Source organism: Podarcis filfolensis, assembly GCF_964270895.1.
Source record: "Podarcis filfolensis genome assembly, chromosome: 6".
Classification (NCBI taxonomy): Eukaryota; Metazoa; Chordata; class Lepidosauria; order Squamata; family Lacertidae; genus Podarcis; species Podarcis filfolensis.
Genome location: NC_139609.1, coordinates 24,543,246 through 24,560,685, shown reverse-complemented (window position 1 = coordinate 24,560,685; position 17,440 = coordinate 24,543,246). Strand labels below are relative to the sequence as shown.

Genomic DNA, 17,440 nt, shown 5'->3' with positions numbered 1-17,440 from the left:
TCTTGATCAGATGCCTCATTAAGACCACTGCAGACTAGGTAAATATCCAAATTGGGCCTTCAATACTTGCAGCTGAATATGCAACTCCATGCACAGATGCAAATCATCACTCAATGTAACAGGCATAACACAATGAACATGCATGGGTGCAGCAGCCTAGAAACAACTGTCAGTCTAACCAGATATTTATCTCCTTTTTTATTTTATGAATATTTTACAGAGTTTTATCAGTTACAAAAACATTAAACAAGGCACAGTAAACATATGGTACAGGTTGGGATGTTAAGTAGTTCCAGTCAGTGGGTTGCATTCAACTAAGCTATACTCAGAGTAGAGCAATTGAAATAAATAGGCCTAAGTTTGTCATGTTCATTAATTTCAATAGGTTAACTCGGAGTAGGCCTAGCATTAGATACAGCCCAGTATTTTGCAGGTGGCATTTGAATGTATACAGTACTAGGAAATTCAGATTTGTGCAATTAAGGTGGATTTAAATGCTCTGTTGCCCTTGCACAATAAATCCTTTTTAAAAAAGGAGCTGCCTTTTTGCAGTTAGGAAACTGAAGGTGAAATGCATTGAGAAGTGTGTAATTAACAAATGATTAATGCTTGATAAAGACCAAATAAAATATAACTTCTGCTTCTGACCAGTTCTGCCAGCATACATTTTGTGCCAGCAGCTTATTTCCAGTTCTGCCAAAATGGTGGAGCTGCCAGGACATCCTATAGCCCCCTCAAGTCAAGGGAAATCAAGTACAGAATTGGGTCCTTAATTGTGCCTCATGCCTACCAGAAAACAACTATTTAGTACTCATGTAGCCAGAGTTGGTGTATGATCAGAATAGTGTTTAAGCTCTGCTTTTTAACATCCCTCCCATGCAGCCTTCTGGGATGTTGCCAAGGTTTAGTTATACATTATTGGAGTCCAATGGACAGTGATAAATAGAAGCTTGCAGCAGCAAATTCCAAATACTGGAAGGCATTATTTGCATAGAATACACACAAAAGGGGGATTACTTATTCCAAAAGGGGAATATAAATAAATTAGGCGTGATTTACAAGTCAGTTTTTGGATTTCATACAAAATGTTATAGAACTCCTCACATCTTGCATTCATATGTTATGTCTTCTCTATTATTCTTATGCTATTGTTCAGCATCGAAAAGCATGCAATTTTGTAAGGATCAGCTACAAAGGAAAAGGGAAATTTAAATAATATTTCAAATCTTGATATTGGAACTGAGTCATTTTCATAGAGGATACAACTGAGTGCCAATGATTAGGCACTTTGGACTGATTTGTGCTAAGTTCTGGAGTGAACACAGAACTGTTCGGGACGTTTGAGATTTTATTTTTACATGGGAAAGGGCTAGATGTTTCTTTGCTGTTTTCATTGCTTATCCCATAATATGTAGACTTTTGTTCATGTAAAGTAGGACGCCTATAGACTTGAACACATTAAAACAGTATCGTCCCTGAAGCGTTTTTTTTTTTTTAATGAACAGGATACAATTCTGTGACAGTTGGAAGGAAGTTGATCAATACTACTTGGGAGTGATCAAGGTGGTAATCGTACACCTACTTATCTGGAGTAAGACCCACTAGGTTCAGTGGGACTTATGTCCAAGCAGATATGTAGATTGCAACTTGAAAGTTCCAGGTCCCACCACCGCTCTGAAAAAGAAGCAAATCCAGGGCATCGAATCACACAATGATACATTAGGAAACCTGCTCCTCAGAAAGGTGCTTTGGATTCATGGAATACTTTCATAATTCAGTAATTTTATTTCTTGTTGAATGCAGTTAATTTCGCAGCACATAATTTAAAGAATCACAGCCTTCAAAACCAGCCACGCTGATGAGTTCCAAGTTAACACAATGCTACACTTCTACCCTCCCTGACAAAGCGGTCTGTGGAAATCAAATTGTGCTCAGCTTGCGACACCCTTTCGAAAATAAACGCATAGCTGTCAACCGTCCCTTATTTGGCGGGAAACTCCTTTATCCCAGCGCTGTGTCCTGCTGCTGTCCCTTATTGATGATGTCCCTTAAATTTCCCGGGATTCATGCTCGCCCGGCTCGGGAGGGAAGCAGTGGCTCAGGGTCCTCTGCCGTGAGAGCACGCACGAGTTGCCGCGTCTCCGTCTCTCCCTTTCCCCCCTCAGGGGCGCGTTGTGAGGAGACGGGTGCCAGTGGGCGGGCAGGCAGCCCCTCTCTTGCGAGACTTCCACCACGCTGCCAGGGGAAGCTGGAGGCGGCAGCGGCGGTGGCTGAGGAGGCAGCCTGAGGGAGGAGGGGATGGGGAAGGGTACAGAAGGGCGGCGCTTCAGCGGCCGCCACAGCGCCGCAACCACCTCATGCTGGGCTCGCAGGCAGCGTGGGCGAGAGTCTCTCTCCCTCCCCCCCCTCGGGCGGGGAAGGGCCGATGGAACTCCTCGCGCCAGGACGACGGCAGCTCCGACGTGCTGCTTAGCATACTCTCCAACCAGTGCAGCATCCTAATGTAGTGATTTCCCCCTCTGCATCCCTTTCATAACTCTATTTTTATAAATTATTTGTCCATCCATAGTTCAAATTTTCACTACAAGTTTTCTGTCAATCCTACCAATGTATGTAACTCTTTACAATAGCTTTTCAACTAAATTATAAACTTTCTCCATTCTTTATTAAAGAGGTCCTCTTCCTGGTTTCTAATTCTGCCTGTAAGCTTTGCCATCTCGACATCGTTCATCAGTTTTGTCTGCCCCTCTTCTTTGGTCGGAGTTGTAGACCCTTAGGATCATCTAGTCCAACCCCCTGCAAAACACAGTCAGTGGCAGCAAAAGCAGCATGGCTCCATCAGTGGCGGATTTCTGTATAAGCTAAGTAAAATCCCTTATTTTGGCTGCTGATCCCTTATTTTCGAGGCTGCTGGTCCCTTATTTTCAAATCTGTAAGTTGACAGCTATGTAAACGGGTCTGTCCAGGATCGTGTCGTGAGCATCCTTCTGGCGCCAAAGCGCATGAGTTTCCGTAGCCAAGCTTCCCCCCCTACCTCACTCAACACAAGTTGCCCTTACACGGGCGGTGGGAGTGGAGAGAGAGAGAGAGAGAGAGAGAAAGCGACTTCGTTATGCACGGCTGCAGTAGGGCGTATGTTGGCGCGAAAGGAGTGTCTGAGACGGGCTGAGGTCCTACGGTAACCGGCAGGGGGCGCTGCTCCAAAACACGCTCCCGGCGGAGAGACCGGGTGAGGGCAGCACGCATCGCAGCTGTCACGGCACATGCTCCTGACTGCTGGGCATGCGCACTGGCAGCAAGAACTCCCCTCTATGTGTTGTGTGGGGTTCAGCTGGGATCAAAGCAGTTGGCCGCCGCCGTTGGGAGGGCCCCTTGCGCGCGCTCCCCGCTCCCTTGTGTCTCTGTGTGTGTCCGTCCCGAGCCACGTGACCGGGGACGGTGACAAGGCACTTTTCCCCTCCTGCTGAGTCACTGTCCCTTGTCTGAAGGGAAAGCGAGGGAGGGAAGGAGAGCGGCGCCGCAGACTCTGCCCGGGTCGAGTCCCTTCCTCTTCTCCTTCCTCAGCACCCGGCGGTCAGTGGCTTCCAGCGGGCGGAGAGAGCAGGCGACCAGCGCACATGGGGACGGAGAGCGGCAGCGCCGGGGTGCTGCTGGGGCAAGCGGGCACCCTCAACCTGCAGACGGGCAACCTGCTCAACTGGGGGCGCCTGAGGAAGAAGTGCCCGGCCACCCCCAGCGAGGAGGTGAGCCTGCAGGAAGCGGGGAGGAGGAGACGCATGGACGGGCCATTCTGACGACCCGCTCACGTTGGTCGTGAGAACGCGGGCGCGCGGATCCCGATTCTTGCTCTCCCTGCGGGATGAGCACCCCCCCCCCAAAAAAATACCCCACCAAAGCCAGGCCGCTGCGAATGACCGCTCCCTCATAAATAATACATATGGGGGCTGGCAGGGGTTTTTTTGTTCCTCGTCGCGGTGCCTTGAAAGGGGTTATTTATTGTCTCCTTTCTGTGGCAAAAGCAGCGGGAGGCAGCGCTGGGTGTGTGTGTTCCCAAAGCACGTTGGTTTTATTGACTGGGGTTTTACTTCTTGTTATACGTCTCTCTCGCGTTGAAAAGAAGAAGAGGAAGACCCCAAACAGCACGGAGACGATGATTTGAAAACATTGAGTTGGTATTAAAATCCAAGTCTCTGTCTGAATCGGGGTGGAGGGGAATTAAACCTTTCTTGATTTCCTGGTTCTCTGCTCCGCTTTAGCTGGGGAGTTTGTGGGTTCAGAGCAATGTTGGAATCTCACCACGGAGAGTTATCTTTTTTAGAAGCCTCAGTGTTAAGTAGATATTTGTTTATGTTGCTGTGTATTTTCCTCAGTGCAAAAACAATTTGCTTCTTCCACTGTGTTGTGTTTTTGTCCAGTGCCTTCCAGGTTGCTTCCAGGCAAACAACCTGTTTGTAGGGCATTCACCTGATTTGTTTTGCACAAAGTCTGTAGGCAGGTTATATGACATTGCACCAAGCAATTGTTATCACTTTCCTTGCTGCAAAAAGTCTGATTTTGTTTGGAAAGTGGTTTGTTGCTCAGTAATGTGCGCTGCCGTAACTTCCTGGTTTGTCACTGATTCCCCATCTGAAAAATTGTGATAGCCTCAAAGCATCCTTAGTCTCTTAATAGCCTTAAGAGTAAGGTATTTTTGAAAACATTGAAGCCCATCACAATTTGTTAAGTGCTTTTCTGCTAAATTTTGGACAGGATTAAAAAAAAACCCTCTTAATAAGCACTTAGGCGAAAAGACTCCCCAAACGTTTCTACATAATGTTTGGTATACTGTCAGGGCATACACTTCCACTTTCATTTATTCTGCTATGTTTCCCCTAAACTTTTCTGAATCAGAAGCAAGCGACTTTTTCCAAATCTCTTGCTAGCATTTTAGCAGTTTGATGAGCTGTTGCATGTTTGATCAGGCAACTTACTGGAAATTTGATAGGCAGTTATTCCTTTGACGTCAGCCTAACTTAACTACTCAACACCTTGTAGTGCTAAAGGTTTTTACATTAAATCTGTTTAGGCTTTTTGCGACCCCAAAATGTTAGCTAAATACATGTCTAGCTTAGCAGTTAAATGTGAGCATCTTGAACTGTGTTGTGGCATGTAGCTGCAAAAACTTCCTTGCCCCACCCTGGTTGTAATTGACATATGGAATCCTGCTGCAATTAGTTTGGCATCGTATTGCCTCTTCAGGCTATACTGACAGGCAGCACTGTATTGGTTTTATGCTTGGGGGTCAGTCCTTTTTAAACAGCCTAAAAATGATCCTGTAAAACTGCATTTCATTCTAATAATTTTCTTTTTGTTTTATTACTTATTTATTAAATTTGTATACCATCCTTCATCCAAAGATCACAGAGCAGTTCACAACATAAAAATACAAAATGAGGACACAAAATACATAATAAAAACAAGAACAAAAACAAACCAGTAACTCCCCCTCCCACAAATAAATTTAAAAGGACATAGAATTTTAATCAGCCGGATTAAGGAGAAACATTTCCCTCCGGCACCATATGTAATGAAGGCTAATAAAAATAAATAAATTTTATTATGACTAATACAATCTATTCAAAGCTTCTAGACAAGATATCTTCTGGACTAAAGTGTTCATGTATCATATTGACCTAGTTATTTTCTTATAATTGTCAATTTCCCTTGCCCCCAGTGTGCCATAAGGTGAAATATTATAGTATTTTGTAACCCAAAGTAGTCATCCTCAGCTTGAGGAAAGTTTTTCCCAAGCTTACTTTTATTCTCAGCTATCCCACAATAACCATTTATACTCAAAACAGTTGGTATTTAGAGGACTTTTGCTTTCAGATCATACTTCCACCTTGATATGAGTTTATCACAGCCACAAATCACAATAACCTTTTTTCGCCCTTTCAAAAGTATGCATAGTGAGTGTGTAGCAATAATTAAAATTTGCTTTGTGGCTTCTTGGGAAAGTACATTGCTAATCTATTGGATAACTGGCTTGCCGTGCTGTTGTTTTTAATTATTATTCTAAAGATGAGGTTCAGTTCTTAGCACTGAGCATCTATAAAGCCAGCAGCTTAGTTTCAGAACATGGATTACGAGGCTTGGGAGCCATTGTTCGGCAAACTATAGGCCCCCATACCATTCTGAGGTAGTAATGAAGTTATGTTTGGCAGCTATCCCGTAGCCTGCTTGAATATAATGAAAGCCTCAGTTCAAATCAAAATAGAAGTGAGTACTACTTTTACAATAGGCAGGGTGGGAGCAATACTAGTAATAATAGTAAACTACAACACAGCTCGTGTAGTTTATTGTTGTTCTTAGTATGCTGCTATTAGGGAAGTTGTGTAATTTTTATGAATTTCATGTGCTTTTGTGCGAATGTGCTGATATTATAATGTATTTGTATTATGCTTATGTTTTTAAATATGTTGCGTGTTGCTTGGGAAACCCTTGTGCAACAAGCTACTAACGAGTCTAATTAATAATAATACAGTACTTCCCTGAAGGGAACTGCTCTGACACGTGTAAAACATACGTACCAGAAGCATGGGTTCCTATTTTACTATCTTTTTTCCTCTGCATACAACTACAGTATTGTTTCTAACCCAGTGGCTTTCAAACTGAAAGCCAGAAAATGGGAGTTCCTCAGTGAGAAAATCAGTAGTGATGGACAGGTTTTCTGAAAAGACTGTTTGTGCACTACAACTCGCCTGGCCCTGTAATGTGTAGCTGCAGGGAAGGGTTGGGTGTGTTACAGGGCGTATCTCAGTTCATGTTAGGTGATGGTAAATGGCATTCACTGGTTGCCAAAAGATTTGGCCGGCAGCCTACAAAAACTGAGTGTGGCTCATAGAATACACCCCAGAATCCTTTGGAAGATGTAGACCACTCAGAGATTCCTCCGCACAGACCACTCAGTGGGGAAAGGGTTCCCCAAAGCTAGAAACTTTGAAAACCACTGTTTTGGTTTTACACCTGGAGAATCGAGTCAGATAATAAATTTGAAACTTATTTCTGTAGCTGTGCTTTTATACTTTACAAACTGTCCCAAGCCATCACAGCAGGGAACACTAAATATGAGGGCTGTTAACTGATTAAAGAATTAGTAGTTGATTATTGGCCTCTTAACCAATGAGTTAATTGACGAGTTGTGTTTAAATACCGTAACATGATATCAGAATCTCAGTTAATAAGGTGCCTTTCTGAAATTCTAAAGAGTGTGAGGTAGCTTCCAATTCAGTAGACAAATGCTACTCTATTCTAGTAGAAAAAGTCATACAGTATTTAGTTTTCTCATTCCGAAAGTTTGGCAAAATTAAACATGCCCACAACATGCTTAATATTTGCCTTTCATTGAATTGTTTCACAACAATTAAATCAGTCAAACCATTTTAAAGCTTTACCTAGGATGAATTTGTAGCTTTTACAAATGATCTTTGCATGAGAAATACACTAGTACAAGGCCAGGTGCTAGATTTTGCTTCTCTTCCCTTTTTAAAAATAATAATGGAAGTTGTTGTTCATTCAGACCTGGACTCAAACTTCCCTATGCCTTGTTAACTGAAAAAGTTAATTGATTGTACCATTCAGTATCAGAAACCCTCAATTCAGATCACAGTGATGTTGAACAGGAAGTTGAAACTTGTCGAAAGAGGCAGAAAGAAGACAGTGGTCTATTGGTGAACCACTGGCCAGTTTTTAGATGAAGGCTTATTGCCGACTGCTGGGTTTGCTGGATTCTGGTAGAGAGAAAGACACTTAGTTTCTTAAGCAAGAGTTCATACCTGTGGTTCTAGCTTATATGTTACATAAACCACTGTTTTTTGTGACAGGAACAAGCCACAGTAAGCCTTACATTCTTGTACCCCTCCCCTGCCCTCCTCTAGCACAATTTTCCAGTTCTTTAGGTTTTGTGACTTGTTCCTCTTTTCATTTGCCCCCCAAAATCATGAATCTGCTGCATTATTTGTGGGTTCCTCTCATTTCCCATCTAGGCCCCTAATGTGACCTTATGCAGGCCACCCGCTTTGCCTAATGGGAGAAGGGAGCAATACTTTAAAACCGGCGTGGTGAATTGCAGAAAAAATAGGATTCCTTTCCTTTTTACTGTTTCCTGTTTACATCTGCCCTCACATTTTTGTTCTATCACTGTACCCAGATATAACTTGCTTAGTTTGTGTGCATAAGAGAGAAGATATAGGGATCAGCAGAGGCAAGTTTAATTTCCTTTTCTCACTGTATTGCAAAATTGAAACCAAGCAGTGTTGAATAGTGAATATGTTGCTTTGCAGCTGCGGGATTGCATTCAGAAAACCTTAAATGAGTGGAGTTCAAAGATCAGCCCAGATCTATTGCAGGTAAGTGACTTTTCCTGTTTTGTGTTTCCTTGCTAGTATGCTAGTCAAATAGTTAGAATTTTCTCTGGCCCAAACTCAGTCTGTCCTTGTTAAATGAAATTTATTTCTGGAGAGAGAAACAATATAATGAAAGTTCTCATAGAATAATTAAAGTGTCTTTACCTGGAACCAAAATGATAATAAAGTCAGAGGCAGGCATTCCTTCCCATTCCAAAGAGTAGGGATGGGCAGGTGGAGAGCTGACACATGTCTGGTCACAGCCCTCCATATGCTTCTTTGTGACACAGAGCAGGACCTTGGAGGGCAAATGGAGTGTCCAGACAGGTTCCTGTGGGAAGAGGCGATCCTTTAGGTAATTGGAATCCCAAGCCATTTAGGGCTTTAAATGTCCAAGGCAGCACTTTATCATGGACTGAATGGACACAGAGGAATGGTGGAGGCACCAGCTGGGGAACCCCCAAGGAAGAAGGCTCAGAGCCCAGGGATTGGTGGTGGGACGACGAGGGAGGGAGGAAGAGGAAGAAGATTGGGAAGAGGTGTTGGAAGCTGAAGAGGTAACAGGGTTTAGTGAGCAGGGAGAGTCAAGTTCCCCTCCCTTCTGGTCTCCCAGAACCAGAAGAGACATGAAGAGGGAAGAGCAAAAACAGGCATGCTGGATGTCTCAGATTGCTTAGGAAGGACCTGGGAGAGGAGGAGACTTAGGCAGCTGATAAGGTGCTTGTCAGACTTGCCCTCTGTGGCCTCCAGCTGTGCAGTGTGGACCAGGCCTTTTGCAACTGGGTGCCTCGGACAGGGGGATTCCAGGACTTCTGTCTCAAGCATCTGTTGCAGAGTTGTTTGCTCTCCCTCCCCACCCCCATATGAAAACAGAATTTTGGTGAAGCTCCAGGCTGCTTTTTATATGTCTTCTCTAATGACACAATATGTGCTTAGCTGCCAATACTGGTAAGCTTCTTCTGACTGTCATCATATTTATTTGCAGGAGCTGCCCGAAACCCTTGAATGTACTCTAGCCCAAGCAATAGAAAAGATCAATCCTGAAGAAAGGGAAGAACTGAAAGTTTCAGGTATAATTTGTTTGTTGACTTCATCAGGAGAGGTGGGATGGAGCAGGGCCCAGTGTTAGTCAACCAGCATCTTAGCTACAGAGAGCCACCTTCCTCTGGGAACTTATGGAATATTAAATTGAATAGGTTGGGGAATTGAGTAAGAGGTCCAGCATAGCACAGCTTAACATTGTTATGAATGAATGGGGCAACAGAGCTGAAAGGCAGCAGAGTCTGCCATTGGCCAGGAGACCAAAGCTCGTTTCTCTGCATATTATATGCTGCTTTTGTTCAATTTCCTTCAGTAAAGTATCATCACTTACTTTCTCTTGGGACTCTTATCTGCATTATTCTAGTCGCTCTGCTGACAAGGATTGCAGTCAAGGATCTGCTAACTAAACAACCTGATGACTAATTCATAGGACAAAGCAATATTATTTATTCCCTTTTAATATTTTTATCCTGCTTTTCAGACAATTGTCCTCTCCCAAAGGAGATCACAGAAATAAAAAAGGATCGTTAAACCCTGCTTACCTGGGTGTATTTGAATTTAATATGCTTACTTCTGAGAAAACATGGTTAGCATTGCACAGTTAATAGTTCATCTACATTTAGGCTGTGTTTGCATCATGATTTAGCATTATGAGGCCAAGCCTTTGCAAGTCTCTGGCTTGCACACACGCACACACCGCAGGTTTATTTATCTGGCTTGCTCTGGAGAACTATAGTTAAGAGTGACCCCAGTTAAGGATACTGTGGTTAATAAAAAATAGAAGCATAAATGCTTGATCGCCTCACAGCCACACCAGCGGGGAGGGGAGAGTGCATGAGCCCTGGGCTTGCAGATGTATCCAAAGTGCGCACCACCAGAACTTTGGTACTGCTTTGCTTATATATCATTGCATCCATATTGCTCTTTCCAAAGTCTGTACTCAACAAAAATCTTCAGGATCATCTCATAGCCTCAGGCAATGCATATCTTTTTCTTTCTTTTCTTCCTTAAAGCAGCTGATGCCACTGTTGCAATGCTGGAAGTAAAATGAAAACAGAACTGGGACAAATGTGAGGGAATGGCCAATTGCATAATGCATCAGCCTGTGAGCTTCCAGAGGCCTCCGGCTATTGGATACAGAATGGTGTGTTAGGTGGTCTCCTTCTGGTCTCCTTCAGTAAGGGGCAATTCTGAAGTTTCTCAAAGAGAGGGCAGACATTTCTAGGTTACAGCACAGTTGCAGAAGGGTTGTGGAAGCATCCTAGTGATCTGTATAGATAGCGGCTATCCTTGCACTCTGAAAATGAAAACAGTTGTTAGTTCAAAAATAGCTACATAAATATTAGTAAATCTTGCTGAGAGGTGCGTGCCAACCTGGGTCTCTCTTGGGCCTGGTATTGAAGGCGCAGCCAATAATCTTTCATATATGCTTCCTGAACAACAAGTTAATGAACTACTTTGAACCAAGGTTTTTATCTGAGTTGATAAGGCAATCTCAGTTCCATCAATGATTCTGAGAGTACCTACCATAAAAAAAACAACTGGGCATCTATTGTAACTGAAATCAAGAAGCAGGTTTTTCATCACCACGTTCTAGGCTGAGCCATGGGCTAAGGCTAAGTGTGAGGAACCTTTGTCCCTCCAGATGTTGGTGAACTACGACTTCCATCATCCCTGGCCATCAAGCGATGCTTGCTGGGGCTGATGGGATTTGGCTGAAGGACCAAAGGTTCTCCAACCCCTGGACTAACAACATAAAACAACATTTCTGCCATTCTTTAACTCATCCAGTGCGTCAGGAGCTCATTAGCAAAAATTCCTTGTCTTCACATGTAGAGAAATAATCTGTGGGCCGCTGTTCACCAAAAGGACCTGAGCAAACATGTCTTAAGTCAAATTGCTTTGAAATCTAACCTTTCTATAAGCTTGTTTTGCATTTCATCTCAATGGGAGGCTTGCCTAGAAATCTATAAACCCGGAAATAACCTAGAGCAGCAAATAACCCTTAACTCAGTTTCTGAAAGGCGGACATTGTGTAATATATGTCAGACTTTTTAATTGGAACAATTGGTGTTCTTGGGAATTAATTGCTTTTGGGAGGGGAACTTCTTGCATTTGTTGTTGTTGTTCTTGTTGCTTTATAGCTAAGTTGTATTTGTGCAAGACATCAACTTAAAGGAAGGAGGAGGCTGCATAATTCTTCCCAGCCTTTCTAGGAGACTCTGGAATTTGAACATGGGACCTTCTGCATTCAAATTACGAGTGTTTTGCTCATTAATTAATCTGTGCAGATTTGATGTGCTATTAAATGGTCAGAAACACACAGTTGGGAATTTGCATTTTTTTTCAGATGTTGCTTTCCCTTATTAACTCGTCTTTTATTTTCAGCAAAATTGTTTATCGCGGGATCAAACACTTCATCAATCAGAGAAGCAGTCAGTATGAGTAAGTTGGCAACTTACATTTGAACATATCCAAAGTTTGCAGGGTCTTTTCTTTTTCTTTATAAAGCCTGTTCTGGCTCTGAAACAGAGAAACTTTTCCTAGTCGTGAATGTTTTAAAAATCTATTAACCTTTGTACCTTTTCCCTACTGTCTTTGAACAAAGTTGGCAGGCAGTGAAATGGAGGTGGGGGTTGGGAATCACTTTCAGTCAAGGGGCTGCATTTCTCGTGGTTTCCTTTTCAGGGTCCATCTTTCAAATAATAGATGCAGCTAAAAGGAAGGTGAGCAGAGCAGACCAGCGCATGCATACATACCTGAACATACCTCACATATCACATGAATGCTTACATATACAGCACACAGCACACACATAATTAGGTTTGGGGGGAAAGTTTGCATTGGAGACAGTAAGACTTCTAACCTAAGTGCAGTTGGGCGAGGGTGCATTTCCAGCAAGGGGGTATGGCGGCTGTGACCCTCCTCACAATTGACCATGCCACATTTCGGCTTTGGAGGGGTGGGGCTCCTATTGGCTTTAATATTAGGCTTTTTACAAACCTAATTTTAGTAGGCTAGAAGTGCACACTGACTTACTAAGAACTGGAAGAAATCCAGATTTTGCATTGCAGAGCAAGCTTCAATTCAAGCAAAAATTAGTCTTTTGTTTTTCTGATAGCTGAAGTCTGAAAATAACCCTTTTGTGTGGTTTCCTTGGTGTACTATTGTGTGTTCAGATCTATTAAGAACTCTGCTTTCCTTCTTCTCTTTTCAGCATATTTTGCTGCAAAGCAATACCTATTGTATAGGTTCTTCCTTGTAATTCAAAAATTTTGTGGATTCAGGGAATTGAACATTTATACAAGGAGATAGAATAAGTGATCAGAAGACAAGTAGATTTGTGTTTCTTAAAGCCTCCTCTAATTCATTTTTATTCTATTTAAGCATGAAAGTTTTTTTCTCTCTTTTTTTTTTTTAGCATGTTCTGCCCTTGGTGTCGACCAGTTAGATTCCGTGATAATTGCTCCTCCTCCAACCGAAGACGGAATTAATCTTTCCTTAGAATATTTACAACCTTACTGGGCAGAGCTTGAAAACTTAGTTCAAAACAAAAAGATTGTTGCCATAGGGACTTCTGATCTAGATAAAGCACTGTTGGAGCAACTATTCTTGTGGGCGCAGGTAAGAGGCAGTGTTCAACTGAAATAACCTGGATCTGCTACTTTTTCTGTTAATATGTTCTGCTGAATATATTATGAAATCAGATCCTGAGTACAGTATAGACACTGTATAGCCAGCTGGGCAAGTGAGTTGTTGCATCCATATGTTTGATATGTGCAGCATTTTTTAAAAAAATTAGAAAACAGAGCAACTTTCCATTGTCATTCCAATGTGCACTCACCTAATTAAATATAATGTAAGGCAAACACCATAGCGCTATCTTATATCTGAAGGAAAGCTGAAATTTTTACTTTTTCTAGGTGAAACCAAGCAGTAACCAGGTGAATCTTGCATCCTGTTGTGTGATGCCACCAGATCTGACTGCATTTGCTAAAGAGTTTGATATCCAGCTTTTGACTCATAATGATCCAAAAGGTAAGGTCCTATTAATTGCCTTGATAGAGTAGACCAAAGGTCCATTTACGCTTTGCCATTTTATGATCATTAAGAATTAGCTGTATTATCACAGTTAGTTCCATATTCTGTGTAGGGCACAATGTATAGAAAAAGAACATTTTTTGGGTGCCAACTTAAATCAAAGCCAGAATAGCTCAGCCCAATGTTTGAGGACAACATGTGCATAGGGTGCACTGCCTGTTACCATTTGAGCAAAGAATTCATTATTCCCACCTTTTTAACAATGAATTTCTGGCTTATATCACTTGTATGTTTGGCGATTTTAAGAACTGGTATTGATTTGGACTGAATGCAGTCAAGGAACTCATTCAGTAGGCAAAACATAAAGTCATTTGTAGAGATAACACCGCAGCAAAGATGGGCATAGCAATAAGCCAGGAGATAAATCCTGCAGTGCTGGATTGGTTTGAACAAACCTGGACTTTTAAAATAATGTCCAAGCTAATATATTATAAAAGGTCAAGTAATGACCAACTGTAGAAAGTTCTGGAGTGTTGGTCTTGGTGATGTTCTGGTATGGCAAATATCAGGACTGTGTTCGACCATGTAGCGTGTTTGCTTTATTGTAATTACATATATACATATTTCAAATACGATTGGCATTCAGATTGGTATTCTGAATGCTGGTAGCTCAACTTCCTAAAAGCTTTGCTAATCATCACCTTCTCCTGTCCCTGTTCTAACCTTAGAACTCCTTTCCGAAGCAAGCTTCCAAGAAACACTTCAGGAAAGTATCCCAGATTGCCAAGTGCATGAATGGACTCCACTGTGGCTTCTGCGATATTCAGTCATTGTTAAGAGCAGAGGAGTCATCAAATCCAAAGGCTACATCTTGCAAGCTAAAAGAATCCCAGCATCTTAAGATGGACCTTGGCATTAACCTGTATCTGAAAGGCCCTGTCTCTGCTATATCATTGCACCAAGATGCAAACTGGAATTTGTAAAGACCAAAATGTTTTATTATCAAGTAGTCAGTGAAGCCCAAATTACATATTGGAGTAAGAGTCTGATACCATATTTCTCTATCAATTTCCTTTTATTTCATACATGTGTGTTTTGTGTTGAGTTCAGCTTGCTCACTTGTGAAATATTATTTTTCATTAACTGTTCGGGTGATTTAGAGATGATATATAAATAAAAATATTTGAAATATTTTAATGACTAATATAAACAGAATTTGACTAGGTATATTTTGATTGAAATATTTCTGTTTGCAAGGAGTAATGTAACTTGTTAAACCTTATTGCTGCTAAGCGGACAGCAGAGTAAATTTGGGAACACTGGTGGAATGAGCACTCTGATTTTAAACCAGAGATGTAAAATTCAGGGTATGCAAGTAAATTGTTTAATATATTCATGAATGTACTTCCCCACCACTCCTGTCATAATACAGTGTAATACTTGTATTATGTAACTTTTTTCTTCTATCATGTCTATACTACATTTCTCTTGATATATGCCCAAGGAGATGGTGTTTCTGTATTGGAGAGCACTGGTCAAAAATATAATTAACTTTGTCAAAGTTTACCTAGTTTCATTTTGCCAGTGCTAAAGCATGATTTACATTTTGAGACCCATAGAAAGATGATTGGCTTTATATATGACCTTGACATCACATACGGTATAGATCAGGGGTTCCCAAATTTGAGTCTTTAGCTTCTTTTTGGACTACAATTCCCATCATCTCTGACCACTGGTCCTGCTAGCTAGGGATGATGGGAGTTGTAGTCCCCCCAAAAAGCAGGAGACCCAATTCTGTCTGAAAATCAGAGCTGTCATAGTTAAACGAAAATTAGTTTGGGTTGGTTCCAGACTGAATAAGCGTATAGCCACTGAAATAAATGGAATTTGTTACTCATGACTGACTTAAATCCTGATGATTTACAGCAGGTCCACTCAAAGCATAACTAAGGGCTTATCCACACTTTTGCTTTTCCCACCACTTTATCCTGGGAAAACCTATACACTGCTGAATCAGAGCAGATGTCAATTGGGTTTTCAATGGATTGAAGTTTCCTCCGATTCAGTGGTAAAGAGCAGGTTTTCCTGGGGAAAGTGGCTGGGCAAATGGAAAACCACTTGGACCCGTTCAAAGTGTAGGCAAGCCCTTTGTGTAGCATCAACCCTTTGTTTTTGTCAACTAGTTTGGTGCATTCAGTGTTCTGGACTGCCTTTAACCTATGGAAACTTCTATAACTGAAGCAGTTTTCTAGTTTTTCATTTAGTGTATAGCCAAATACATTTTGGAGGTTTTACACCATTTGAGGAAGGTTAACATTTGTATTTGTATATGCATACCTATTTAATGCACTAATGACAGGTTTCATGAGGGGTGGTAAACTTTTATCTGAAGTCCAGAGTTTTACATTCTAATTAAAAATAGCATCATAATGGGTAGCTAGAAAGAGTAAATGCTTTTGTACTGTCTATCATATCCTGGTTACGTACTTTAATCCATTCCAGTGGGCAAACTTCTCAAGTTTTTATAAAGTTTTTGAATAAGGGGGTTTAAGCATGTGGTGGTGTTTGGGTCCTAAAATGTTTTAAGTAAAGCTTCTCAGACAGGATTCTGGTGTAAACTTTGATTTGAAGCATAAATGTCCAAATAATTCTGGCGATATTGCTAAAAATAGTATGTACTGAATTTTCAGGAAGTCTGTCTGTGGAAATTTGGGGTTGCAAAACAAAAGATGTAGACAGCTGCAGTTGTATGTAGTCTGCTTCAGAATTAATTGGTTTTATTTAAACTTCTGTACCTAATGAGCTTTTACTAGTTTGAAAATCATTGTTGATTAAAAAAAAACCTTGCTTTACAGAAATTCGCTGGTAACTGTTTCTCCGCTTTGTTTGTATCTCTATGCAAATTTTCAAATAATATTTCAGGTTATGCTGTCCTTTTTTGGAGTTAGGGAGTGAGGAACTGCAGATTTTGGTTTGGATTTTCTCCAGCCAGCATGAAGAACACTAGATGGAATACTTCCCATAAAATGATATGATGAAATAAAACTTTAAAACAGATTTTAAACTATGCATGTTATCTGGAAAACACACATATCCCAAATATGGAAGCAGAACACATTTTTGGTGACACTATGCCAAGAGAAAGATTTCCTTTCAGCCAGGCCTCACTTTGAGTCAAGACTCTACCCCATTCAGTGCTTCTTTATAGTACCGTACTTTAGTTCATTTTAATACTGTATTTCAGATTCAGTGCTGGAATAGGTGACATAACCAAATCCTTCCCCAACACATATTGTACTCTAATCTTAGGCTGCCATGTTTCAAAAAGTAAAAAACCAGGACACTGGTTTTTTTTATTGATTTGGCTAAGATCCAGGACAAAGCACCGCCTTTCAGAAATTCCCCCGGATGTCAATGCCGCCTTTGAAATCCCGGGAAAAGCCTGGTGTATGGCAGCCCTGTCTTAAGTGTTTGCAGATACACTTGAGTCTAGTCAAAAGGAATGAGTTAACTGAAACTAGACCAACCTTAGTTACACTAAGAGTAGCAACACTAGCAATGTTGCTAAATTTCCTTCATGCAAATTCCTTCTAAGTGCAGAAAAGATTTTGCCATTCTGGAACATTATTTTCCTCTGTACTTCTACTTCCATAAATCTTCCTGCCACAGAACTATGAACATCTGTTCATCCTTCTTATCTAACAGAAGCACCTCTGTGATGCAAGTCTACCACCTCAATGAGAACTACAAAGGAGTAAAATCCTAGCTAGGTCTTTTATGGTAGTGGTTCACAATTGGTGTCCACGGATCCCAGGGTGTCCATATAACCCACCCAGGGGATCTGTGGGAGCAGTGCTTTTTTCTTTTAAAAATATGTTTAGGGGTACTGTCATTTTTCTACTCCTATTGAAATACTGCCCCTCAATGAGGCCAAACTCAGATTCACCAAATGTTTAGGGGTATGCATACCCTGC

The 17,440-nt window shown here is 41.5% G+C and overlaps 1 protein-coding gene across 1 annotated transcript; it reads left to right on the top strand.

The window, feature by feature from the left end:
• The first annotated feature begins 3,208 nt into the window (after positions 1 to 3,208).
• GCLM (glutamate-cysteine ligase modifier subunit) lies at positions 3,209 to 16,382 on the top strand. Its single transcript, XM_083620748.1, has 7 exons — positions 3,209 to 3,743; positions 8,322 to 8,387; positions 9,370 to 9,454; positions 11,814 to 11,870; positions 12,847 to 13,049; positions 13,349 to 13,463; positions 14,195 to 16,382. The coding sequence occupies exons 1-7, from the start codon at positions 3,618 to 3,620 to the stop codon at positions 14,365 to 14,367; spliced, it is 825 nt and encodes a 274-aa protein (XP_083476874.1). The 5' UTR covers positions 3,209 to 3,617; the 3' UTR covers positions 14,368 to 16,382.
• The last annotated feature ends 1,058 nt before the right edge of the window (positions 16,383 to 17,440 follow it).

Bases quoted from the DNA above. Each gene is read 5' to 3' on its own strand.
- GCLM (XM_083620748.1), top strand. From the start codon at position 3,618: ATGGGGACGGAGAGCGGCAGCGCCGGGGTGCTGCTGGGGCAAGCGGGC. The intron at 13,050-13,348 runs GTAAGAGGCAGT...TACTTTTTCTAG, and splicing joins AACTATTCTTGTGGGCGCAG to GTGAAACCAAGCAGTAACCA. The intron at 13,464-14,194 runs GTAAGGTCCTAT...TTCTAACCTTAG, and splicing joins GACTCATAATGATCCAAAAG to AACTCCTTTCCGAAGCAAGC.